This window comes from Triturus cristatus, chromosome 7 (genome assembly GCF_964204655.1).
Source record: "Triturus cristatus chromosome 7, aTriCri1.1, whole genome shotgun sequence".
NCBI lineage: Eukaryota > Metazoa > Chordata > Amphibia > Caudata > Salamandridae > Triturus > Triturus cristatus.
In genome coordinates, this window is record NC_140590.1 from 1,247,833,736 (window position 1) to 1,247,860,291 (window position 26,556).

Sequence of the window (26,556 nt, forward strand, 5' to 3'; positions counted from 1 at the left end):
TTTGATGTTGCTGCTGTGGATGGAATACATTTTCTTCTTTCTTCCGTCTTCCTACAGGTCAGAGGTCTCCGAAAGCCCTGATGATTGGACGGTGTTTCTAGGACACCCCCCGCAGGTGGTCAGGGTGAAGAAGATCAGCATTAATGGTGCATTTGTCACAGCAGTAGAGGGAGATGACATTGCAATGTTACAGCTTGCACAGCCTGTTGTTTTTGGGGAATACCTGCAGCCCGCCTGCGTGCCGATGGCTGAACATCGCTTCCGCTTTGGGTCCACGTGCTGGATCACTGGTCGCCGCCAAGCAGCAGGAAATGGTACGTAAAGTCACCAATCATAAACCTTCACCACCAGGGGAAGAGCCTAGGCTAAGAGCCCAGATTGTGAAACCACCAGTGAGAACTGTGGGCCTGGTGTGTTACTTGGTGTGGATGTGTTTGAGGGATGACAAGGCACTCCATTTGAAAGGCAGAGTTTGTTTCACACCTACCAAAGAGATCGCAGTACAGCTGGCACGTGCCATCTTTGTTGTGCACTTCAGGGAAGAACGTTTCCCTAAAATTTGGTTCGGATGGTACTTCTGTTTTTTGTAGGTACTTGTCTTGTTATATCTATTACACAATGTCTTCTAGGGACAGGGCCTTAGGGCATGATGTTTGTGATATTTGATTGGCATACACATCAGCTGTAATGCCAGAGTCTGGGTTTTTGGAAGCACGGTCGCTACTAGACCCGAATTTAGGGGGGGGGGCTAGTTCTTCAGTCAGTGGGGTGGGACAAGCATTTTAAGCAATGTACGTAGAGATATCTTTATAGCCAATATGAGGGAAAGAAGTGCCATACTGCAGTTTAAACGTATTAGCCAAACACAATCTTATTATGAATGACAGACCGGAGTCCATATTTATCCCTAGATAATCTGCTTCAGCTAGGTGGCCTGCATTCTCATGTTGTCAAGTCTCTGTTGAACCCTGGGATGGAGGGACAGTATCAAAGGCAAGGGAGAGTTCAAGTAATAGGTGTGGCGGTACTCCAGTTTTAATCCACTGTTTTTTAAAATCATCTCATGTGGAACTCACTGCTGGTTCTGTGCCTCAGCCATACTAGAATCTGTTTTGGAAATCTGAAAACAGGTTATTTTCTTTGAATGTAGGTATATGTTTTGAGGCATATCTTTAAATCGTTCTTTCTTTTTGACTAATAACAGTCTTTTATTGGCCAGGGGTTAGAAGGATCTCTTGACTCAAAGACTGCTTGGTTTAGGCAGGATTTTATGTAAGGTGTTTAAAGTTCCTTTGGGAAAATACCTATATTCAATGAGTTGTTGACTGGATTGGCTACAGAGCTAGTGATTGACATGGGTCTGCAGGCAGTTCTGCTGGCCGACAGGCATTTGCAACATTGATGAAGGATTGATGCAGTCTTTATGAGATTAAAGGCGAATTACTGTAGATGGTTTCATGTTTTGTTATCTGGTAAACTGTATCGAGCTTTTGGAATTGTGGTTGAGCAAGAGGAAGGAATGCAAGAAGAGTGAAATTGGTGGGTGGGTGAGACGTAATGCAGATGTGTCCACCAAGGGCCAGTGACTTCAGCTGTACTGCTTAGGAGTCAGGATGTTTTACGAGACTACCACTTTAGGTATTATGGCTAGTGGACACTTTTTCCTCTGAAATGTTATTGCAGAGCTGTTTGTGACCTTGAGGCCTCTCATCAGGTCTGAAGGACCCTCAAAAGCTACCTCTATTCAAATCTTCTGCCTCGCGTTACGAGATCATGGCTACTCTCAGGACATAGGGCAGGTCCAAGACAGCAAGGCAGCCACCAAGTCACGTTAACTTTACTGGCTCCAGTAAGCTTTCTTTGCTACCGACTCATCATTCTTGCAAAGAATAGAAAACAAAATATTCAAGCTACTGACCATTTAGCGGGTGAGGAGGGGCTATTTGTGTGCATGTGTGCACTGTGTAGAGATGGACAATGATCACAAATAATGCATATGTACATCAATGGTTGGTTTTACACTGAGACACAAATATTCACTTGCTTAGTTTCCACAAAATAGCATATTTATAGGAGTCAAGTAAATGTATATATGTAATGAAAAGACTGTAAGATAAACTGTATTAATTTAGGAAAAATATAATGTTGCCGGAACATGCTGTTCCCTGCAGGGTATGTAGTCATGTTGCCATGTTCTGAGTGCTTGACTGTGACTCACTTACATCCCAGTTTTTTATTTAGGTTCTGGCTCACACTAATATAACATGTGTATAGACTTACCCTTGTTCCTGGCACAAATGAGGCCCTACAACTGTCCTGTGACCTGGAGGGGTGCACCAGTGGTGCTCTCGTTTTGCTGACAGTGGACTACCACCGCTGTTATGGGTTTAGCATGTACAGAGGTGGTGGCAGCATACCGTGTTTTGTGGATCCATAGTCATGATCAGACATTCTATCTGTGTAGCCGGCCCCACTTGTGTAAAGTTCTGCATCAATGTGTAACCCAGATCCTAGTACTAACATCCAAGTGGATTGTGTGTGTTTGTGGCTTGTGTAGTACATGCAGTATTTGCATTAGCCAGAGTAATGGAGGCCTGTGGGTCCCATTTTGGAAGCCCCTAGCTTGCTCCTATGCACAAGATGAGGTTGAGATTGTTTTCACAGACAGTGGAAGAGTATTGCTGTCATTCCTTAAAATGGAGTGAGGCGACAAGGCTGGATACCATATAAAGTGATTAGCAACGCTATATAAATCCTGATTGATTGATTAAAATTGTGCTCCGTAAAACCAGGAAACCTGTTTTAAACACAGTTTACCTGCTAGAAAAAATCAGTTTTATCTTATTTCACTGTGCCTACATGTCTTCTATTGTCCCTATTGAGAGTACCTTAAAAAAAACTCAATTGAGGCTGTGCCTTCTAAAAACCTTCACGTTTATATGTGTTAGTAGACTTTAATGTTGCTCCATATGTTTATAAAATCTAAGCGGGTTCACATGAGAACTGACTTGCCTCTTGGTTCACTACTAGCCAGGGCCACTGGAATTATGTGGCAGAGTAAAACCAAAGTATGCAGCAGTGTTGACTAAATTATGTGTCAAGAAAAAGAAATTATGTGGCGGAATGCTGCACATTTTGTGATAGTATTACCTCATTATTTTGTCCTTTTTAGGTCGAGCCTAATGTCAGCGCGCAAGCGCTGCTCTAGAGAAGATCTGTGGTAGTTCAGTATGGGAGAGAAGCCCCACCCATATTTTTCATTGGCTTGTGTCTTTGTTCTTCGTAAATGCTGGCTTCTGGTATATAGGCTTGTTAGTCCCTCTTTAGTAAAGCTGTGTCGTCATTCAATTCCTTCCATGGCTACTGGCCCCTTTACTTCGGTTCTTACACACCGTAAGCACAATATTCTTTATTGAGTTTGTCCTACTTGAGCCAGGACGACGTGCTTTGTTTACTTTCAGCGCGCTGTGCACGCTTTCACTTTCGAAGGTGCTGCGACAATCTCGACCGCTTGTTTCTATATCTCACAGTTCTTACATAGAAGGCTTTTTTATCCTGCACCGAGAGAACTATGGCTTTTCTGCGACTAACAGTTGTTGCCCACGGATACATCATGGTAGATTGTAACGTGGATAACAGTAGCTGTCCATGATGTTACGCTATATATCGTGACTTCTCGGTCCAGCAGCCGTCACCTGGAGCATCATGAAAGCCAATGACAACTCATTCTAGTAAAGTCTTCCCACGGCTGCCACATTAGCCCGTGACATTTCCAAGCTAACCACATCTATCTTTGGTGCTGTCCCGATAGTCTATAATATCTGTGAACAGCAGTGGAGACCCATGTTCTGATAGACTGACATTTGCACCAAATAAGTCTGCATGGTTATGTCAGGCTATCCTGTGATATCTCACTAACCGTAGCCGCTCACAGTGATGTCATGACAGACTCTTCATTTGGCCTCTGCTCACGACCTTAGCCCTGCTCAGCAGTAATTCATTCAGGCAGGGAGGGCAGGGTCAGATTTCTTGAAACAAAGGAAAGGGCGCTGCATTCACCCCCCTCCACAGGTAGCCTCCCTCCAGGGGAGTTTACAGTCTGGCCTGCTCACTGTTGCTTTTTGTTGTGCATTAATTACACAGTGAGTTAAAATGTTCAGAATGCAGTAACCAAGGGGTTCTGGGAACTATCCTCTTGTTTTTCTTGTAAGTTCTTTTTGTTTGTGCATTGTTTGAGGGCTAATAGTGACTTGAAGCATTTTTTAAGTTTAAAGTGAAAGTTTATTAAAATAATTTGCAATGATAACAGATTAAAAGATCAACAGAAAATCATTGAAAAAATATAGATTCATAAAACTTGAAAATAGAAACATATGATAAACACCAGCAAAGAAACATAAATGAGCATTAATAAGATAAATATGGAATAGGCAATGAGGAAATTCAGATGAAATAGAACATAGCATACTGAGATAGGAGCAAATATTTTAACAAAAATTATATCAAGGAGGCTTAGGTACTTCTTCAATCTGTGGGTTATGATAATTTGTGCTACGAACAGAGTTGTCTAAAAAGGAGGTGATTGGGAGCCATAGGAAATCTCTTTTAATGGCTAACGAGACAAGTTGAACGTAAGCCCTATCAAGCCTATCGTGATAACATACACCATACCACCATGCTTGAAAGGATATTTGAGAAGAATCCTTCCAGGATTTAGTAATCTGCTGGAAAGCTACTGCTAGAAGTAAATCAATTATGTAAAAATTATCAGATTGAGATGACCAATACTCTGAAGCACTACCCAGAAAAAGACAAATAAAATGAAAAGGGGAGTGAGAGTTAGAAATTGAATTAATTTGTTTCCAAACTTTTAACCAAAAGTCATAAACAAGGGAACATTCAAATAACATATGTTTAAGGTCTGCAAAAGGGTGAGCACAAGACCAGCATTTGGGAGAGAGTGTCGGGTTTAATTTATGGAGCCTGACAGGTGTAATAAATAATCTATTATATATAAAAAATAATGTTTGAGTTGTGTTAGCCGCTCTAGAAGACTTTCTTATTTTAGACCAAATCTTATTCAACAGGGAAGTGGGAAAGGTAGATTGAAGATCAATTTCCCAGCAAATTTCAACATAGGTTTTATCTGGTACTGGTACTGGAGTTATGTGCTTATAAATTTGAGACGCCGAGGGTAAAGTGTCTAATAAATTGGGAAGAGGAGAAGAAAAAAAAGTAGATATTTTTTTGGGAGAGAGGTTGTGATAAGACTTTTGTATTGCTAGAATATGTAAGTTATAATTATTCTCATATGAGGTTGGAAATGAAAAGAGTGATTGACCATCTGAAAAGGAGAGACTAGAGCCATCCTGGTATAATTGAGATACGTGTTTTAAACCTTTAAAATGCCAGTCTTTCCAAAAAATAACTTTATTTTTTACTTTAATCAGAACATTGTACCAAACAGAGGAGGCTAAAAATGTCTCTCTAGATGACTTGAATGACATAAAAATGGGAGAAAGAATCCTGCATGTGTTCTTGAAAATTGGAGGAGATAAGAAAGATGGTTTAGAAGAAAAAGATAAACATTCTAGCAAAGAGAAGGGGCTGAAATAAGATTTCTCCAGATCAGCCCATAAGGGTATAGGAATATCTTCTTTATCTTTTAATAAAAAGGCCGACTGTTTAAGATAAAATGCCTGATGATATTTGATGAAGTCCGGAAAATTAACACCTCCCAGAAGCTTTGGTTTTTTAAGTTTACATAGGGACATCCTAGATTTTTTACCATTCCATAAAAATTTAGATGAAATTGAGTAAATGTTTTTAAAATAATGTTTGGGAATATTAACAGGCATGTTAGAGATATAAAATAATATGACAGGACCAAGCATCATCTTGATGGAATCAAGACGACCCCACCAGGATAAAAATAGGGGATTCCATCGAGAAGTAAGGTCATGTAGGGTTGTAGATGGGGAATTCAAGTTCAGAGTGATAGAATGTTTAACAGAATCAGAAAACAATAAGCCAAGATATTTAATGTAATTTGGATTCCAATGAAACGAAGATGCCATGAAGTCAGCGTGGAAACATAACTTATTTAATGGAAGAATTTCGCATTTATCTGTGTTCAACTTGTACTCTGAAACCTTTACAAAGCTATCTACTTCTAATAAAAAGGCAGGTAAAGATGATTGAGGATGCGACATAAAAAGCAAAATATCATCAGCATAAGCTGAGACTTTAAGTTGAGAGTTCCCGTAAGAAAAACCAGTAATTTAGGGATTGGAACATATTTTTGTTAAAAAAGATTCCAAGGCAAGAATAAATAATAGGGGGGACAAAGGGCATCCCTGACATACACCTCTACATAAAGGAAAGAAGGGAGATATGAGACCATTAGCAAAAATAGAAGATTTGGTAGAGGAATAAAGTAAAGACACATATTGGATGAAGTTGGGACCAAACCCGAACCAAGAAAGAGTAGCAAAAATAAAGGACCAATTAACCCTATCGAATGCCTTTTCTGCACCCAAGGCAATCGCTGCAAGGGAGGATTTATATGATTTGGACTTACTAATAACATTAAAAAATAGACGAATATTGTCCGAAAGAAGCCTACCTTTAATTAACCCACACTGTTTTCTGCCAATTAAATGTGGTAAAAAATTCTCCAAACGTAGAGCTAAAGTTTTTGCTAAAATCTTATAATCTAAATTAATCAGGGAGATTGGACGGTAGTTCTGACATAATTTAGGATCTTTTCCTTCTTTTGGAAGAAGGCAAATTAGCTCCTCTTGAAAGGAACCACAGGATGATTTAGTTGAAGTAAAGTAAAGAAAGAGTTGATGTAATTTAGGTACAAGGAAAGAAGAGAAGAATGAGTAGAATTTGACAGAGAAACCATTGGGACCAGGAGCTTTACCTTGTTTAATGGAGCGGATGGCAGTAGAAATATCTTGGATCCGAATATCTTGTTCTAATAAAAAAAATCTAAGTCAGAGTGTGAAGGTGATGGTATGGAGGATAAATAAATAGAGGCATCATGTGCGTCTGATTGGACTTCTGGTGAATAAAGAGTTTGGTAGAATTTTGTAAATTCTGAAAGAATATCTTCACTTTTATGAAAAGTTTGATTAGAAGGAGATAGAATGGAATCGATAACAGTACGTTTCTATTTTGATTTTAAGATAATTCGCAAGAAGTTTGCCTGATTTATTCTAACCACCATAGTATTTTGAGCTTGCTTTGAGGAGAAAAGAGTTAGCATTATCAGTAGAGATCCGATTAAATTCAAATTTGGCCTTTAGCAGATCATTCAAGATGTTTGAAGAATGGGAATTATAATAGGAATATTCTAGTTTCTTAATCTGTGAAGTAAAGATTTTTAATTTATTAGCAGCTGATTTCCGCTTTTGAGAGACAAATTTAATAATATAGTCACTAGAGGTCGCTTTAAAAGTGTCCCAAACAATTTGAGGTGTAATCCCAGGGTTTCATTTTCCTTGAAAAATGTATGAGCAAACTGTTCAAATGAGCGAGTAAAATGTGGGTCTGATAGAAGAGTGTTATTAAACCTCCATCGTTGAGGTCCATGAAAAGGAGGAAGGAGTTCTAAATCTAAAGTTACAGGAGCATGGTCCGAGATCAATATAGAACCTATATCAGAATTAATAAGTCTCTGAGCAAGATTATTGGAAATAAAAATATGATCTAACCTAGATTGGGAGAAGTGGGGGGGGGAAAGTATGTTCTTGGAGGGTGGGATAACATAATCTCCATGCATCAACAAGAGATCTTTGGGAAAAGGTTGATGTAAATTGAGAATGCATATGAGAGGGTATGAATTTAGTTTTAGATTGTCTATCTAGGATAGTGTCAAAAACCATATTGCAATCCTCACCCACAATTAAATAGTCATCAGAGTAGGTCATCAACTTAGATAATACTCCTGGCCAAAAAGACTTATCAGGTGCGGTAGGAGCATACAAATTAACAATAGTTACAGGAATTGTATCAACAAGTAAAGAAACAGAAACCCATCTGCCATCACAGTCCACATCTTGGGTAAGCATTTGTACATTAAGACATTTGTGACATAAAATAGCCACCCCATTACGTTTTCCTAACCCTGGGGAGGCAAAGAACTGACCGACCCACTGGCGTTTTAATTTAGAAATTTCCTTATCAACAATATGTATTTCTTGCAACAGAACAATATCTCCTTTTAAAGAGGAGAGATGAGACAAAACCCTTTGACATTTTATCGGAGAACCTAAACCTTTAACATTCCATGAGATGATTCTTAAAGTCATTTATCATATAACATGAACTTAAGAACATTACCATATACAAGAAAAGCAATAACTGTGCATTATCAGAACAATAGAAGAAGTAGAATAAGAGATAACTTTGAAACAATGACAGTAAGATGAGGAAACATGCAAATAGGAAAAAGAAAAGAGATAAAAAGTTAAACATAGAAAAAAGATGAGAAAAAGAACGATACGAACAACTAGATTTAAAAGGCCTCGGATCAAGAAAAAGATAGAAAAACAATAAAAGGTAAGATGATAAGGACCATTGTAGGACGAGAGAAAGTGAAGAAAAAAGAGAAGAAAAACACACAAAAAAGAGGACTATAGAAACAAAAAGGAACCAACACCATGTATGGGATACAAAAAATGACATACCAAAAACACACAAAAAGGTCGAGGGTGATGGAGCCACAAGGAGGGACGGCACATCACACTGGAACTCCATTGACGGGAACGGGAGGAGGACAAAATACCACCAGACGAACGGGTAATCACATGGATGAATATGAGGGAGTTGAACCTAATGAAAAGGAAATAAAATAAGCCAAATATAAATTAACCAATACATTATACAAACCAACAGTCATAACAATTTAGTAAATTGAAAAGACATGACAACATTAAACAACGGATCTTGAAACTTCCATGTCTTCCTGTCTGCAATTTTCCCAAAATTGTTGAAGTAAGCGGGGCTCTTCATACGTTGTAGTTTTATTTTTATATGTGACCTTAAAGAGATAGTGATGGATAAGACCAAATCTGGCATTGATATCTGGTAGTGTCGGTCTCATGTCCAAAAATAGTTTCCTTCTATCCGCTGTGGCCTTGGCATAATCTTGCAAGAGGAAAAGATTGGAACGATGCCATGAGATTCTTCCTTTGGCTTTAGCAGCATGTAACATTTTCAGCAGATCTGTATATTTCAAAAAGTACAGTATCACTCCTCGCGGTTTAGTGCATGAACTTGTCGAGTGATAAATATGTCCCAAACGATGAGCACGTTGGATATTCAAAAGTGGAGAGTTCGGGATGTCTAACAGTTTTGGAAGAAAAGATTGGAAAAAGGAGAGCGGATTCGTACCTTCCAGACCCTCTATCAAACCTTAAATGCGAAGGTTATTGCGCGTGTTCCGATTTACAAGGTTTTCAACCTGCTTCTGAAGACTTGAAATCTGCAACTGCATTGAGGGAACTTGAACCACAGTAGACTGAAATTATTCCACTTTACTCTCTAATTGAACCACTCTACCTTCCATATGAGACCATTTATCGTCTAGTTGCTGTAGACGTATATTAGTCTCCTCCATATAAGGCTTGAGAGCTCGAATTTTTTCTAGAAGTAACTCCATTGAGATCGGAGGAGGAGATACTGTTGGTGAGGGAGGATCTTGTTTGACCCTCTTCACAGGCGATTGCGTTGAAGTGACAGGTATTTTTGATAAAACTTTAGACGCCGGCAGTGAAACACTAGATGCAGGTGGGTTCAGTGAGATTTGGTCTGAATCAGCCATATTATCCTGAAAAACAGTGAAAGGCTTATAGTCTACCACCAGAGTGGAAGACATTGCTGCGCAGTTTTCATTCTCCCCATACATGAAATTCACAAGGAAGCAGAAATGATAAATTTGAGGAGAAAAAATTGCAATATGAACAATATCCATACAAAAAATGACCAAGGAGACTCAGGTATCAAAGGAGAAAAAATATACTTCAACTACTCTTCAGGAGGAGCACCATAAATGCATCAGAAAAAAGCCAGCCGAAAAAGATGTGAAAACATGTCAATAAAACAGGTTTTCCATGCTGCAGAGCCACGTTGCTTCAATTTGTGAGGAGAAACGCCGCTTCCGGGAGAAAAACAAAATGGCGGACGCGAGTCACAGAGCACTCGCTTCAGCCCATAAAAGTCAAAAATAGAGTGCCGCTTACCGCGGGAGTCTCACCAGGCAGGTAAAAATGTAGCCGGCATAATCATATAATTGGCAGCATCTATCCGAAACGTTCGTCGCCATGTAAACCGATGAAAAATTGATGAAAAAGCTCCCGTTCCATCACAGAGCTTACGGGAGAGCGGCCATCTCCGGCGGCGCCTAAGCCACGCCCCCTGGCTTGAAGCATTTGTCCAGCAGAGTATCACAGTGAAGGCTGCAGATGGGCACCATTGCATTATCCTTGATACTTTTGCTCACGGTGACCACCTGGGCAAACATTGGCTGGTTTTATGATGCCCATTCCTTCGAATGACTCCCTGCCACACCTGCGTGGCACACCCAGGCCTATTCCATGGATCTTATTTAATGCACATGCCTACATGTAGCGCCTCTGAAACTCCTCCGTGGATGGTTCAAGACTGCTCCTCTAAGGACTGCATCCTTTCTCCGCTGGCCACTTTGTTGTCTCATATTCACTGTGCTTTAAATTGCACAGTGCCCATCTATCCACAACGGTGCACCTGCATGAATGCACAAGCATGGCTCTTCTCACACTGTTGCAATGACAGGGTATGAGCAGGGCCACTGGAAATATGCGGTATTGGTGACTAAAAAGGCCAATCATGTGGTATAAGGCGGCACTTTTTATAGTATGACTTCATTATTTTGTACTTTTTAGGTTGAGCCTAAAACAACTGGACCTTTTACTTGGCTCGTTACACGGTCTCCGTTATTTAGTGGGTGAGCACTAATTTCTTTAATGGTCTTTCCTTATTCCAGCGCGGTCCGCTTTCACTTTAGTGACCGCACTGCTTTATTTAATTAATTTGCAGCATGGTCCACATCAGTTCAGTGTAGCACAGGCAAACAAGCATTTGCAATGCAACAGGTCTCGCATTTACGCAAGTTTGAGCTATTGGCGTTGTAAATGACATTGCCTTTTATTTATGTTTTCGTTTTTGAAACATAAATCAAACGTATTGTCATTTACAATGCTAATAGCTTAAAATAGTGCAAATGCGAGACCTATTGCATTGTAAATGCTTGTTATACAAGATAACACTGTCTCTGAAAGATTTTGCCTGATTAAAACTAATGTAACATCTAAATACAGCATTAAGAAACTGAAATATAACCATTCAACCTTTGTGAAGGGCCTTCCAGAGGTAAGGAACAGATATCACTGTTTTTAGTAAATTGTGGTCTGTTTGGGCTAGAAACTGTTTTTTGTCGAAATCTACATATTATGCAGCAGACGAAAGATTAGGTTGCAAATGCATCAAATCCAATATTATTTGAAAAACGCTTGAATCGCAAATTTCAGTGGCCCTTCTAACAGCATCCTCATCGCAGGCATGAATGTTTGAAAGTTTACGTTTGGAAACTGTAAATTCTGATAAATGTCAGTCAATACAGAAACTCATTTTAATGTACTTAAGTGAAACACTTCCAAGCTTAATAAATATACTTTTTGAAATATGAGTCTTTGGCACATTTTTAAGTGATGAATTATATACCACGTAGAGGGCTCAGTTCCTTTTTTGGAGCTTAGAGGCAAACCAGGCCAATGGCTGGGCACCTTATATTAATGTTCTGCTTGCCCATATTGTTTTTTTAAATGAAATCCTTTCCTCGTTTCTCCCACTTTGGCAGCAACAGTCTATAACAAGAGTTGGGACAGCAAGGGGGGGGGGGGCGGTATAAATTAAAATACACAAAGACCCGTGAGCTGTTAATGGTCTTTTGAAGACCTGTGAAGTACTTTGGATGAGGCCGAGTCTGAGTCTTCAGCCCCTGCCCTGCCCCAGCCCATGAACTGCCTGCGCACTCCACAGCCCGGGCTACTGGAGACGATGGGGGGAAGGGGCTAAAGCCCTTTCAGTCTAATGGGCGTGGCGTGCCTGGTTGGAAGTGTGTTGGCAGGGGTGAGAGGATAAGTAGTCTGCCTGATTATTACACCCTGACTGAGATGACCGCGTTACTGATACTTTTGTAATTGGAGCATCCATTTTTCTATCCACGGGGGGGGGGGGGGGGGGGGAGTGTGGTGCAGTAACCGCAAACTTGGAAGACGGGCGCTTGGTCTGTGATGGCCCTAAAATGTCGTACATGTAAATACAAGTGAACATGGGTCTAGCGCCCCTATCTCAATTCGTGAATATCATTGCTCCATGCTGTATCGAGCTTGGCTGGCAAATGTAATGGGCTGCCATTCACCCCTACACTGGTCCCGCATCAGGATGGCACCCAGTTCCGCTGAGCTGTCATGAACGATAAATTCTGCCTCTTACAGATTGTCAAAATAGCCCATGGTTGTGTCATGAAGAATCGAGTCCTTGATATGTTGAAATACTTGTTGTTCCTTGTTTGTGGAGTTCTGGTACACTGAAGGCATACAATACAATGTTATCACTAACAATCCTAATTCATTCTAGGCCAGTAAGTGTCTCTTTAATGGCATTTTTGAATCCCTCAGCTGCGAGGGAACTTCGGCCCATTCAGGCCACTCATCAGGTCATCAATGGTGAGTGGGAGGTATATTTTACTCTTTATTACTTTGGTAGTCTCAAGTCAACACAGCCAAATGGTGCTTGTTCGCTTCAGCTTACTAGGGCGGCTAGTATCGGTGATACGCGTGGCAAAGGGTCAGATACTTTCTTGATGACTCCCAGTTCTTCCAGTTTCGTGAGTTTGGCCTCAACTGCTGGCCTTAAATCGAAAAGTACTGTTTTACAGCAACGTGCAGTTGACTTTACTGTTGGGTCTATGTGTAGTTTCACGGACAGGGCTTTCAGGCAATAAGTTGCCAGTCTTTTACTATCTTGTCAGCCTCTTGGGAGTGAATGGTCTTTGTGAAGCATATTAAGTCTAGGTCCTCTGCGGTTGAGCTGGTCACTAGCATGCCTTCTTCAGAGATGGTCATGAAGCACTTGGTGTGGCATGTGTTTTTCCCCTGGCTGATGTTTGTACAGAATGTGCCTGCCAGGACAGGGGTAGGCAAAAACGTGAGTGATTGGAGATGTCAGCTTCGGGCATGGTTGCAGTTAATTGTACTGATCTTTGCTCATTTCAGTTACGGACTCCCAGATGCCAATGAGTGCAACAATGGCTAGCCCTTTTATTGTTTGTATTTTTTTTTATAGCCAGCTTTATTGTATTCATACAGCAAGTGCATCCATCATCACAATCAACGAAAGCTGTGCATTTGGAATCATACCAATACTTATTGTGGTTTTGGCAACAATCAAATATTTTACATTGACAGTCCATGAAAGGAACACCACTTCCCCATACCCTATTGTGTTTGTGAGGACACCCTCGTGCAGCATAGAGCCTTTTAATTTTTACTTGCAAGTTGGTTGGCTTTTCTTTCAGCTTGCGATTTAGCTGGCAAAGGAGATCAGTAAGGCGTCATCATCTTCCTCCTGGACCTTCGTTGGGCATTGGCTGCTTCGATGAGCCTTTTCATCATCACTTTTGGCCTTGACCATGCGCAAGTTGCAGCCAGGGGTGTGCTGGGGTCTTGTGCAAACTTAGAACACTCCCATCTTTGCAAACTCTGGTGGAGTGGTTTAGTCAACCACAACTTCAGCAGGCCTTTTACCAAGCGGGGGCCCTCACTTGCTGAGTGTGGATTTATCCTGCAATATACACTCTCACTCTTGACTCCTGTCTCTCTGGAGCTTGCCCGTGCCTTGCGAGGGGCACTATTTTCTGACTGCCTCTCAGTTTCCATCTTTATTGGGCAGGGTTCTTCAGGTTCTTCTTTAATTGTTATCTTCTCTAGGGCAAATTCTGTCTGTTCTGCCATAGTGTTTGACAGCTTGTGGGTCCTTGCTAGGTTGACTGTTTCGGCGCCCCATTTTCTTGAAATTAGTCATCTTATAATAATTTCACTGCATCTCTGGATGATCTGTGCAAGAATGTCTTTGTTCTGATCATCTTATGAACAAATACTTGCCAGTTCTCTCAGTCATATGTAGAAGATGTGAATGAACCCTCCTTACTAGCATGCTTACTTCATCTTTAATTCTGGTGGCACTTTCAGATGCCTTCAATTCCATGAACCATTGAATTCTTCTTAATAATCTGAGAGATCTGTGTAACAGTGGCAGCACATCAGTGGCGACCAGCACTGATCTGGGCTAGCAGGGCGAGGTGACGTAAAAAAAGTTAAATAAAAAAGCGTACCTTATCGCCGCGTCAGACTTGGGCCGAAGCAAGAAGCACCCAGGCACCCCTGACCAACCACAACGCTGCAATGCAGCGTTGTGATAGGTCTGAGAGCCGTGGTATGGCGCTCAGAAGGGGACTAGGGGCCTGGGCATGTTCTCCACTCAGGCTGTAATGCAGCCTGCTTGAAAAACATGCAAAGTGCGCATAACTGTTTGGCCGGCCCAAGAGGGCCGGCCAAACATTCATGTGCACTTGAAGTGCCCTGCTCTGAGAGCAGAGCAGACCCTTCCCAGCCACAAAGCAAGAGGAACAAATGAAATGATAATAACATTGAGTTATTATACATTTTATTTTTCCTTTAGTTACACTGCTTAAAAGCAGTGGGGTAACACTCATCCGCTTTAGCGGCGGAGCCGCCACTGAAGGACATCATGGGACTGGTGTAGCAGTATGTTATCCAATAGACCATACCAGAAAAAGGTGGACAGTCATTCTTCATGTATATGAACTTTAAACTGTGGGATCTCTCAGGTTCAATGTTCTCTCTGTTGTTATTCAACCTTACGTGGCCTTGCTGGCAGGAGTGATTCAATCCCAAGGGTTCAGTTGTTTCTTGTACACTGATGACATCAGGCCATTTTAAAGCTCACTAATGACCCACCTGATACTGCCTCTAAACTAACTTCTTGTATTTCCAAAGTGGAGAAATGGATGTTTCACAGTCACCGCCAGTTGAATGGGGGCACAATGAAGATCATGAGACTCTTGAAACCCGCCCCATTTTGGATTCTTCATTTTTGGTCGGTGTCTATGGGACTGAAACCCAATCTGCTCTTGTGTGTGAAAAATCTAGGGGTTGGAATGGCTTCTACTCTCAACCGACCAGGTCAATGATGTGGTAAATTTGTGCTTCTTCTAACTGTATGCCGTAAAGAAAATCTGTTCTCTTTTCTGCAGAATGTGACAATTCTAAATGCTGTTATTTCAGCTAGGATTGACTAGTGTAACGCAGCCTGGATACTGCTATTGGATTACTTAATTCAAAAACTTCAGACAGTCCATAATTATGCGGCGAGGTTGGTGTTTGGTCACAGAGCCAAGGACCACATCTCATGCTTGTTGACAACCATTTTGCTCCAGGCTTTAGTTATAGTTTCTGGTATTTGGGTTCAGTGCACAGCTACTATGGTAGGGTTGATTACTCACGCACGTTAAATATTTTGAAAATAAAATAATAAATCGAATAAAAATTGTAAACCATTCTAATTCTGGGTTCGTCTGGAGGTCGAAATCTGCATTCAGATTTGTGATGGCCTTTTCATACTCATGTTTGTCCCCGTGTTCGGAAAGTTGTGAGACAATTTGAAAATATCATCTCTGCTGTAAGAAGGAGAGTTGATTTGACTCCTCCGTCTGTTTCCTTGGTGGCTTTGAATATTTGTTCAGCTGTGCAACTCATAGGCGCCAACTGAGCCTGGCTGTAGTTAGATCACTCTGCTTCCTAAAAGGCAGGAGGGAGTTGGTGGCACAACCCACTTGATGAACCAGGTGAAATGTCCTTGCTCCTACCTCAGCAATTGGAGGCTCTGGTCAGTGGGCAGAGGATGTAAGATCTCTCCCTGTAGGAGCATGTGTGGTGTTTTAATGGTCATCTTCCATTGCTCTAAGGTAGTTAGTTTTAGGTGTCAGGGGTGTTTCTTATTTTCTCTATGCTAAGTCGGGCCTTGATAGAACGTAAGTGTGGTAGTGCGGTCTCCCCTGGGGTATGAGTACTAGCATAGTTACTTCTTATTGTCTACTTCTTTTATTTCTCCGTTACAGCTGGGTATCTTGCCCAGGCCTCATCCCGAAGTGCACATTTTTTGTGCACACTTTTCGCCTGTTGTACGTCTGTTGTTGCTCCTACCCGATTGGTGTTTTTATTGCTTGGAGAGTAGCGGCAATCATGCTTACCTGTCATTGGTTACTGGTCGTGTTGATTGGCTGCTTGCCATTGAACTTGACCTCCACTAGGTGCTACTTATGCCCCGCCACAGGTGATGAGCCGGGCCAGGTCTGCGCAGACATTCGCAGTAGAGGTGATCCCCCTGCAGGCTGCAATGGTTCCTCGCTTTGGAGGTGGTATGTGCTGTGAGTGCTTACCCAGTACACGGTGTCAGGGCATGGGTGGAAGGCGGCCCGCTCCTTGTTGCCAGAGACCTCGGTCTCAAAGAAGCATACAGACATTAACATACCTGTAACTTGTCATCTACGCCTGTGTGCTTAGGTGACCTTTTATTCATAATTATCAAAAACTGGAGTCATGATGGATGGAAACTGATTGGCGGACCCTTCACACACACTGATGTAAGCATGATAACAGCCACGCCAGGAAGCTGCTACTTAGAATGAGCAAACTCTAAGGAAGTGAATGATCTTCTGAAAAAGGATCTATCGCTGATAATGTTCGATCCTGTGGAATGCGCTTAATTTAAATTAACCATCACCAACAACATTGGATGAAAGACGTTGGTAGAGTTGGGCACACTGTATGGAGGAGAGACATCATGGGAACTACAAAAAGGGAATAATTCTGCTGTGTCCCTGGGCTTTTCATCATCCTTGTCTGCTCCCCATTGATAAAAGGCCTAAAGGATAGAGGGTCCTGGCCTATTCTGGACCATTTACACGCCTTCAGCCTTAGTGATAAAAGAATTGCCGCATACTGATTAGTGACCATGAAACTATATCTAATTAGGGACACAATCTAGTTGCTTGACTTGCATTTATCCTTACATTTACGACTGTAACCCGTACATAGTTAGTCTAAAAATGCATCAAGAGAATGGAAGATTTGAACTTTTCATTCTCTATACATGGTCAATTCATTAACTCAAGTTGAGATCATTTAAAAGGAAAACGCAACATGTTTCATTGTCATTTGTAACTATGGCAACTTCTTCAGGACAGGAGGACAAGAAATTGAGGCTATCTCAAAAATGCATTGCACCTGGACCCATAGCATCATTTGCATACCCTGTCTACCTATGCGTTTTAGGAGTGGCACTGTGTTGATGTGATGGCAGAGGGCTCTGAAAACCAGAATGTTAATCTCTGAAGCACTGAACTGTCCCAGAAGTTTTGTGGGGAGGTCCGTAAGCAGCGGCTAAAGCCCCACTAAAAATGGACCTTATGGAGCATCCAGGACAATGCACGATTAGGGAGGTTAGTCATTTGTAAAGTTTACTTAAAATGACACACATTTCAGAGAAGCTCTTCATTCAACACCCTTGAACCTCTTTTTTTTTTAGATGGTTCCATTTTCAGATAAATGCAAGAACAATAACTGAGCTTAGTCAGGATGTGGTGATTCAGTGAGCGACTCTCCAATATCCTAACTCTGTTAAAAAGTCGCCTCAACTGCAAAAAAAAACTGTGGGGCATATTATCAAGGACGGCGTTGAAAATTATCGCCGGTTTAGCGGCAGAAAAAAGCGGCGATAATGGGCTTGATAATATGCCCTTGAGAATTCCAATAGAAGTCCATGTTCTGGTGTGAACATGGGCTTCTATTGGAATTCTCCAGGGCCTATTATCAAGCCCATTATCGCCGCTTTAGTGTCAGTTTTCTGCCGCTAAACCGGCGATAATTTTAACGCCGTCCTTGATAATATGCCCCCGTGACTTTAGTTCCTGTGTTATAAAATATGGAGTTACGGACCCGAAATCTGCTAAGAGTGCAGCACAGGAACCCCATTTTTACGGTCTGTTCTATTAAATGTGCTTTCATCCTATATAGTTGGAATTGTACATTGTTTTCCCACACAATCTTTTCTACTAAAGGTTAAATTACTATTTTTAAAGCAATTTCTTTTTTTTTCATGATGAAACCTTTCCTCCTACATGTTTACTTTTATGGCATTGATTTGTCGAATAAAGTATCTTTGACTTGACTTGACTTAAGCTACCATCATGCAACCCTTCAGTCACCCTCTCTTCTCACTCACTTCCCCATCACATTTCCCTCCCCTCCTTCACCTGCACCGAACTCCTTTCATTCATAGACACTGAAACTTTGGGTGCGGGAGGTCTTCAACACACCCAAAAAACGATGCTGAAGTTCTGAAGGTGAACGAGCAATAAGGATGCATTTAAATTGTTTTTTGTATCTTGTCACATTAGCTGCGCTTCAAAGACAGGTCAAATGTAAGGCTATGTCTTCTGACAAATTACTGCTTATTCATTTACCACAGAGATTGGTATTTACTTTTCTTTCTTTGACTGCAATGTGAACGGACAGGAAACTATGTGAAAATCTTGCTGGGGGACAGGGAGTGTGAAAGGAAAGGCTGGAGCATGTCATTTATTTCTGACACACAACAACATGTAAATACCCGTACATGAACTGTACAAATATTTCAGAATATATCATCAGTTAGGAAAGTCCACATGTTATTGTTTGCACACTTTATAGTTTTTTCAGTAAAACTGTATGCCTGTGTGAATTTAGTGGCCTTTTAAATGGAAAATGTGCTGTCTGTAAATGGCAGTGCGCTACCACAGCATAATTTTGTAATATATTTGGGACACTGTGCTCCAAAATACACCTCCAGATACATACTACAACCGTGCCACTGTCTGCTGAGTACATTTGCTAAACTTGTTCTGTGTGTGACAGTTGGATTTTTCACAATCCCTATGACTTCAGTGATGTAACATTGATGGCAATGCCACCTCACTGTCTGCCCTCTCTGTTTCCAACTTTATGTTTCCTCTTCTTTGAATCAGTGCTTTAAATGGGCAGGCACTGTCAGGCACTGAGTGCCAGCACTTTTTTATTTTGATATAGAGAGGAACAGTACTTCTCAGCACAGAGGCAATACTTCTAAATAGAGAGGACAGGGACATCACTGTAGTCAAGGTTCTTTTAGATCGTGAATACCTGCACTTCTTTGGTTCCATTTTTAATACTACTTTGAATATGGGTTTCCTATGCTGTCATCCATGTTAAACAAGTCCATACAGTATGTTTAAACTGAACAGAACCCTATACATTCACCTACAGAGCCCTCTCCAGAGTTTCAGGAAGCAGAGCTTACCCTGATTGGAACGAATAAATGTAACTGCATCTACAGCCAGCCTGGTTCCACCAACGCGAGTGTCTCTCTACAGCCTGGGATGATCTGTGCAGCACCAAAGCAAGGCCAGCACAGCACCTGCCAGGTGAGTGTGAGCTTCCTTGAAAGATATTTCCATTTCATAGAACCGCGCACATTGTACGCGCTCCTTTGGCCATCTGATGTTTGGTTATAGAGGCTATACTAGGATATCAATGCTTTTGTGGTTATTATACAAACTCACAAGTAATCCTCTAAGGGCAGAGAACAAGATTCTTATACATTTGGGGTATTAGCAAGATGGTTAGGAAACAAGCATTGGTAAAGCTACACCTCTGGCTTGCACTGTGTGATGAGCTGTGTGGAGAGTTACTTGGTGAGAAGAGCCTACATCAGGAGATGGCTTGGCCAGTACAGCTAGTGGGGCTGTGAGCCACCAGCCCTGATTAGCGAACCTACTTCTGCTACTGACTGACTTGCGCTGGCCAAAGCCATAACGTAAAGTCTACAGCAGACTCTAACCTTCCGCAAAATACTTTGGCCCTGTTTTGACCACAGGGCCAGAGCATTTTAACAGTCTGCTATGGATTTCTTTAAAATGCCAGGTTTGGGATTTTATTGCCATTCTGTACGGTTCAGAGACTTTGTATTGTTTGGTGGCAAATAGTTTCATCGCTCTTGTAGATATTACAAATGGAATGGCAGAGTCAGAAAAGGTAAAATCAAAAAACGGGGGGGAGGTAGAGGGATATGCTAGGTCCACCCTCCTATTGCAATAGTAGACCTATAAAATCCGAAATGTTGGATAAGGAACCTAGCAGAAAAAGGGAAAGGATTTTCGCTCAATCTGAGTCGGAAAATCAGCAGGAAAGGAAAGATTTCCTTTCTTGAGTCCCCTCACTCACCAGGATTTCCCCATGGTGGCATCCTTCATCATGGGGGCCATCTCAATCCGCTGTGGATTGAGGCGTGCTACGACTTGCGACGTTACGTAGGAGCACTATATTAAATAAATAAATAAAATGGATTTCATTGCACACGCTGCAATGCAGCACGCGCAATGAAATTTGTTTTATTTATTTATTTATTAACTGAACTCCGTTCGGCATAATGCCGAAGTTTACTATCCCCCACCTTGCCTCTCCCCGCCCCACCGCCCGCACCACTCCCACGAGGAGCCGCCTCTGAATTGCAGACTGGATAGCAACATCTGCATGCAAGAACATGACAAACACCCAAGTAAATTGAGGCACCCCAACCTCTAAACTCCAAGTGGTGTCATCGGCATTGTCTGTGCCGAAAGTGACGTGCGTGGTATCTATGTATGCTCCACTCTAGTTCGCTGGCATCAGTTCTTTTCTTTCCGAACCAGTCAGCGCAGATCCGGAGTAGAGCTACCCCAAGTCACTATTTGACTGACCTTTTCCCAACCCTTTTATCAAAGATTTTTGAGACTTTGTCTCCTGGTATGGCAGGGATGTCCACAAGGAAGGCTGGTTTCAAGCCCTGTGGCGCCTGTCATTGGCAGATGTAGGTGACGACCCACACCTTGTCTGTCTCTGGTGCCTTGAGCTCAACCATGACGCCAAGACCTGCGTTGATTGTCGGGCCATGCACCGCAAGGCCTTGAGGTAGTGGTCATTCAATTACTTGCTACTTGATGTGTGACGTTGCAAAGGTCTCAATGCCGGTCAAGGGGAAGGTCCATAGAGAGGGTGACGGCATCAGAAGTAGGTCGTGGTTGTTATTCCCGCTACTCTCCGGTTCCAAAGAAGGACGCAGACCATCGTCTTATCCTAGATCTGTGGCCTCAATGTTTGCCAGAGCTGCTTTGGGTTCCCAGTTGGCCCTGCCCCCACCATCTTCCAAGGTGCCAGTGCTAGGTGAAGAATAATAATAAATAATAATAAGAATGACTCTTATAAAGCACATGGTTACACTAGAAAAGTGTGTCCCTGTGCTGAGCAAAACTCAACATGGAAAAGGACAGAAAGAAGACCTACACCTGGAACAGCCATGTTTTCAGTTTTTTCCAGAAGAGAACCTTAGAAGATTCTGAACGGAGAGAAAGAGGGAGAGTATTCCAGTTCTTCACAGCCAAATAGCTGAAAGACCAAGCCCCCATTCTGACTTTATTAATCCTAGGTACTTTGACCAGATGCGTCCCGGCTGATATGAGCTGGCAAGAGGGGGTATATGCGGAGTGTAAGCCATGCAGATAGTTTGACAAACAATATAAAGCAATGGGGTAGCCCAGTCTAGTGCAGAACCTGGGGATTACTAATATATGTGAAACGGTGGTTCTGCCACTCTTAAAAAATCAAACGAACATTTTCACAATTGTATCTCTCCAAAAGGATGAGAACGATCACCAAATGAAAAAAATAAGAAAAGGGAAAAAACCTTTTATCCAAACCAAACAGCGCAAAACTCGCGTCTTGTGTTCAATGATATTTTATCTGTTTTTTTGAAACGTCAGTGTGAACTCATTACGTTACATATACCTACATACTCACAGATAAGTTCAGTTGGACTAACATTTAGGACTACAAAGTGCACATTCATTGAAATATTTACATGTCACATAACTTTACACATAATACATGGACATACATAGAAAAATTATATTTAAACACAGTGTGAAATAAACATATCAACCCAGTAAGCGATTACATCATTAGTTTGATGTCCTGGGTGATTTACAACACTTGAGAAAACGCTGTATTTTAAACGTCTTAGCGGGGTCTTCCTCTGGACTAAAAAGGCTGGTCTGTGTGTAGTCTTTGGGAGCGCTATTCACCCTTGGAGGCAGTACAGTCTCAATCTCGTGCCGTTAATGATAAGCTTACTTCAAGGAAGAAGCATTCCTCCGGCGTCGGGCGCACGGGGCTCCATGTGGAACTCGGGTAAAGAAATTCGATGTTGGCACTGGGGGATTTGCCTCTCTTCCCTGGGCCTTGTTATTCACATCAAAGGCTCAAAATCGCCAATGAAAACTTCAAAGTTTGAATTCCTTTTCTTTAAGCAGAGCGAGGGGCAGCCATCGATAGTTTGGGCCTTTGACCTGTAAATTCCGGACGGTAATGCATAAAGATCTTAAAAGGACTCTCTTTCCGACTGGCAGCCAATGTAGGTTGTCAAGAGCCTTCCCCATAGAAGCTCTCTTGGGTAACTTCAAAACCAGGCGGGCTGCTGCGTTCTGGATGCATTGCAGCCTATGCATGCATTTTATTGTTACTCCTAGGTATAGAACGTTTCCATAGTCCAGCTGAGATGTTACTAAGGCATGGACCAAGATTTTCCTAGCTGAAGTGGGAAGCAGATCCAGAGTTTTCCGCAGCGTCTTTAAAATGCCGAAACACTTCCCTGCCACCTTCTGGGTCTGAGCCTCAAAGGATAGATTGGGATCTAACCATATTCCTAGGTTTTTAACCTGTTTACTCGGAGTGGGTGAAGGGCCTAATGTCTGCGGCCACCATGCTGAGGACCAAATGGATGGGGTATTCCTCACCACCAGTATCTCCGTTTTACAGCCATTTAGTTTAAGGCAGTTGTTTGCCATCCAGGAGGCCAAGTCCTTCAAGCACGAGGAGGCTGCTCCGTCAGAGGTGTGGGACAATGACACCACCAGTTGCGTGTCATCTGCATATGACACATTGGTGATGCCATGTCGTTCCACAATCTCAGCCAGGAGTGCGACATATAGATTAAAAAGAGTGGGGCTAAGAATGGAGCCCTGAGGGACCCCTTGCGGCAGAGCTATGCTTTTAGAAATGTGTGGACGCTGTGCCACCTGGAAGCTCCTGTCCTGCAGGAAGGAATTCATCCATTTCAGTGCGACATTATCCAACTCTCCTGCTCTAAGACGTTGTACAGGTAGATGGTGAGAGACCGTGTCGAAGGCCGCACTCAGGTCCAGCACGACCAAGGCCACAGTCTGTCCTTCATCCATGCACCTACGAATGGACTCAGCTACAAGGAGTAACGCTCACTCTGTAGAGTATGTCGCTCTGGAAACCCGATTGTGACGGGTGAAGTAAGTTTTGCTGGTTCATATGTGCACCTAACTGTAAGTTCACCACTTTTTCTGCTATTTTAGAAAAGTAAGGCAGAAGTGAAATTGGGCGCTAGTTTTCCGGCTGACTGGGGTCAGCTCCAGGCTTTTTTCAGTAGAGGGAGGATGATTGCCTGTTTCCAGGATTTAGTGACCACACCCTCAGAGAAGGAAAGCTCAAGGAGTTGATGTATGTACGGCAGTAAAATATCCAGGCCCGCTCTCATTTTCTTAGGTGATGTAGGATTGGTAGGAGAGCCAGATTTAATACTAGTGGCTATGGCTATGAGGTCAACAAGTGAGGGTGGGTAAGATTTAGAAAGGCAGTTTGCCATATCCCCTGTGGTGCATTCAGCTTGGCAGCTCCTCCCATCCCGAGCCTCAGTCGGGAAGGTATCGTATTTTTTAGCTACTTTTTCTGCAAAAAAGGCTGCAATTCTAATGCACGACTCCGCTGAGTTTGTCATTGGAGTCTCTGTTCTCAACAGTGAGGCTAATTCTTTAAAAATGGCGAATAATTCTTTGGAAGAGCTCTCCGCCTGCTCTATTCTATCCTTGTAGTAGGCAGCACTGGGTTTTTTGATGAGAGAGTGATAGTGCTTTAGCTTCAGTTTATACGAAGTCTTATTATCCTCTGTGAAATCAGTCCTCCATATGCGCTTCAGGCGCTTACAAGCCTTTAATGCTGATCTTAACGTTTCATTGAACCAAGGTGCGGATTTGGTCCGCCTTCATGGGGTGCTGTTGGTCCAGAGTGCCACTGTGTCCAAGGCTTCCTTAACCCACTTATCCATGGAGCTACACGCCACATCCTCTCCTAGAGAAGGGCAGTCCTGCTGCAGCGCACGTGTGAAGTTTTCCAGGGTAATTCTAGACTATCTTCTATATGGAGTTCCTAATCCTTTAGAGGCTGGAGAGGAAATATTAGTTAACAGGATAGAGAATGCAACAAGGTGGTGGTTGAACCATGGGACTGCCCTAGGGGGTTCAATTGCCAGCTCTGCACAGTTAGTAAAGATAGGGTCTAGTAGATGCCCTTGTTGGTGAGTAGGGAGGGTAGATTTAAGTGTTCATTGCAGCGCATCAAGTTCCTGATGTAGAGATTGGGCTTCCTTCTTAGTTTTCTCATCAAAGTGCAAGTTAAAGTCACCTAGGACATATCATCTTCTTAGGCATATTGCAGGTTGAATCATTTGTTCCACTAAGCTAGCCGTGAAGTTGGTGGCCGGACCGGGCTGTCGATAGATCAGGAAGCCCTTCACAATTTGATTACCCGCTGCTGTGATCGAAAAGAAGGCTGCTTCACAACTCTCTATGTTGGCCATGTCAAAAGTGCAGTGTAAAGAAAGTTTATAGACCATGGCTACACCTCCCCCACATTTGGTCTGGCAATCCAATCTAAGGATACCGTAATCCTGAGGGAGGGCTTCCAATATCTCAGGAGTTCTCATTCAGCCGTGTTTCCGTGAGAAATAAAACATCTAGCTGATTGTCTAATATATAATCATGCATTTTATAAATGTGTTTGCTACGGGACCTGAAGTTAATCAGCATTAAGTTGAGCTTCGGCCTAGCCCCCTGCCCTCCCTTACAAGTGTTAGCTTTATATGTACAATGGGTACAATTCAAGAGAGTATCCTCTATGACAACTTGGTGTTTACAAACATCAGGAACTGAGGCATATATCATGTAATTGCTCCCTAGAGTATGTTGGGCGTTATTTCCCCCGAACAACCAGGAGTTCTGGCCCCGACTGGCCGTGGACGGGCACAGACGGGCTTGCCTTTGGCGCGCAGGCGGTGAGTCCGTACCTGCATTTGTATAAAATAGACGCCTGGCCGGCACAACTAGAGTGCTGACTTCTGTGACCCCAGCAGAAGTGAGACACAAGAGCGGAAGTGAGGAGTACTCTGTTCCCGCCCTCTGCACAAACATCACAGAAGCCACGTCGGGTCGGGACAGGAGAACAGCACAAGAGGATTTGAGCGGGTGAGTAAGAGCGCTGGGAATCGCCAAGCATTAAAGAGTAGCAGCAAGTGCAAGTTAAAATGAGCAAAGTTAAAACATGAGCAGGTTAAAAGCCACAGTCATGACAATAAAAGTGAGCAACATATGCCAAATGCGTTGTAAGCCCGCCCGTCTGTACCTCCTTCAATTGTGAGTTTTGCCCCCCAAGCAGACACTGCCACTGTCTGCTTTAGGCAAGCGTCCGCGCCTGCATGCGTCTAAAATAGATGCCCACCCAGCACATCTAGAGTGCTGACTTCCGTGAACCCAGCGGAAGTGAGGAGTAGTCTGTTCCCGCCTTCCGCACAAATAGCACAGCAGCCACGTTGGACCAGGGCGTGAGAACAGTAGAAGAGGATTTGAGCAGGTGAGTAAGAGCGCTGGGAATTGCCCAGCATTAAAGAGTAGCAGCAAGTGCAACTTAAAATGAGCAAAGTTAAAACATGAGCAGGTTAAAAGCTACAGTCATGACAATAAAAGTGAGCAACATATGCCAAATGCGTTGTAAGCCCCCCTTGAATGATTAGTAGCCCCTCTCAACAAAAAGGATCTAATGGAATTTCTATAGGAGCCATGTCTCTTTTGGCCCCACATAGGACCTGAATATGATGGCGGGCGAACTGCGACTGACAGGCCGTAGGTAACGGTAGGTCTGCCGATAGCACCTCGGTCTGACCGCTGGATTACAATGCTGGTGGTCGGACCCACAGCAGTTGGGGGGGAAGACCTCCGCCAGGATCAGTGATCCTGACGTGTCGAATTTGTAGTTCCGAATGGCGGCGGTGCCAAGGCACGCACCGCCATCAGAATTACAATATTCCTTTCCAACAGTTTTTTCATAACGGGAGGACTGCCATGAAAAGGCTGCCAAAAACGGAATTTGGGGGCCCCAAACAAGCCCCCATCCGTCGTGGACCATTGTAAAGTGGCCCTAGGGGCACATGTATTGCCCCCACGCACCTCCATGCACC

The 26,556-nt window shown here is 42.7% G+C and overlaps 1 protein-coding gene across 1 annotated transcript in view; it reads left to right on the plus strand.

Annotated features, from left to right (window-relative positions):
- Positions 1–26,556, plus strand: part of LOC146811718 (serine protease 53-like) — a 138,860-nt gene that overhangs the window by 75,878 nt on the left and 36,426 nt on the right. Inside the window, exons 8-9 of the mRNA XM_085618717.1 lie at positions 58–314; positions 19,473–19,630. Coding sequence (XP_085474843.1) covers positions 58–314; positions 19,473–19,630 — 415 coding nt within the window. The remainder of the gene's footprint in view (positions 1–57; positions 315–19,472; positions 19,631–26,556) is intronic.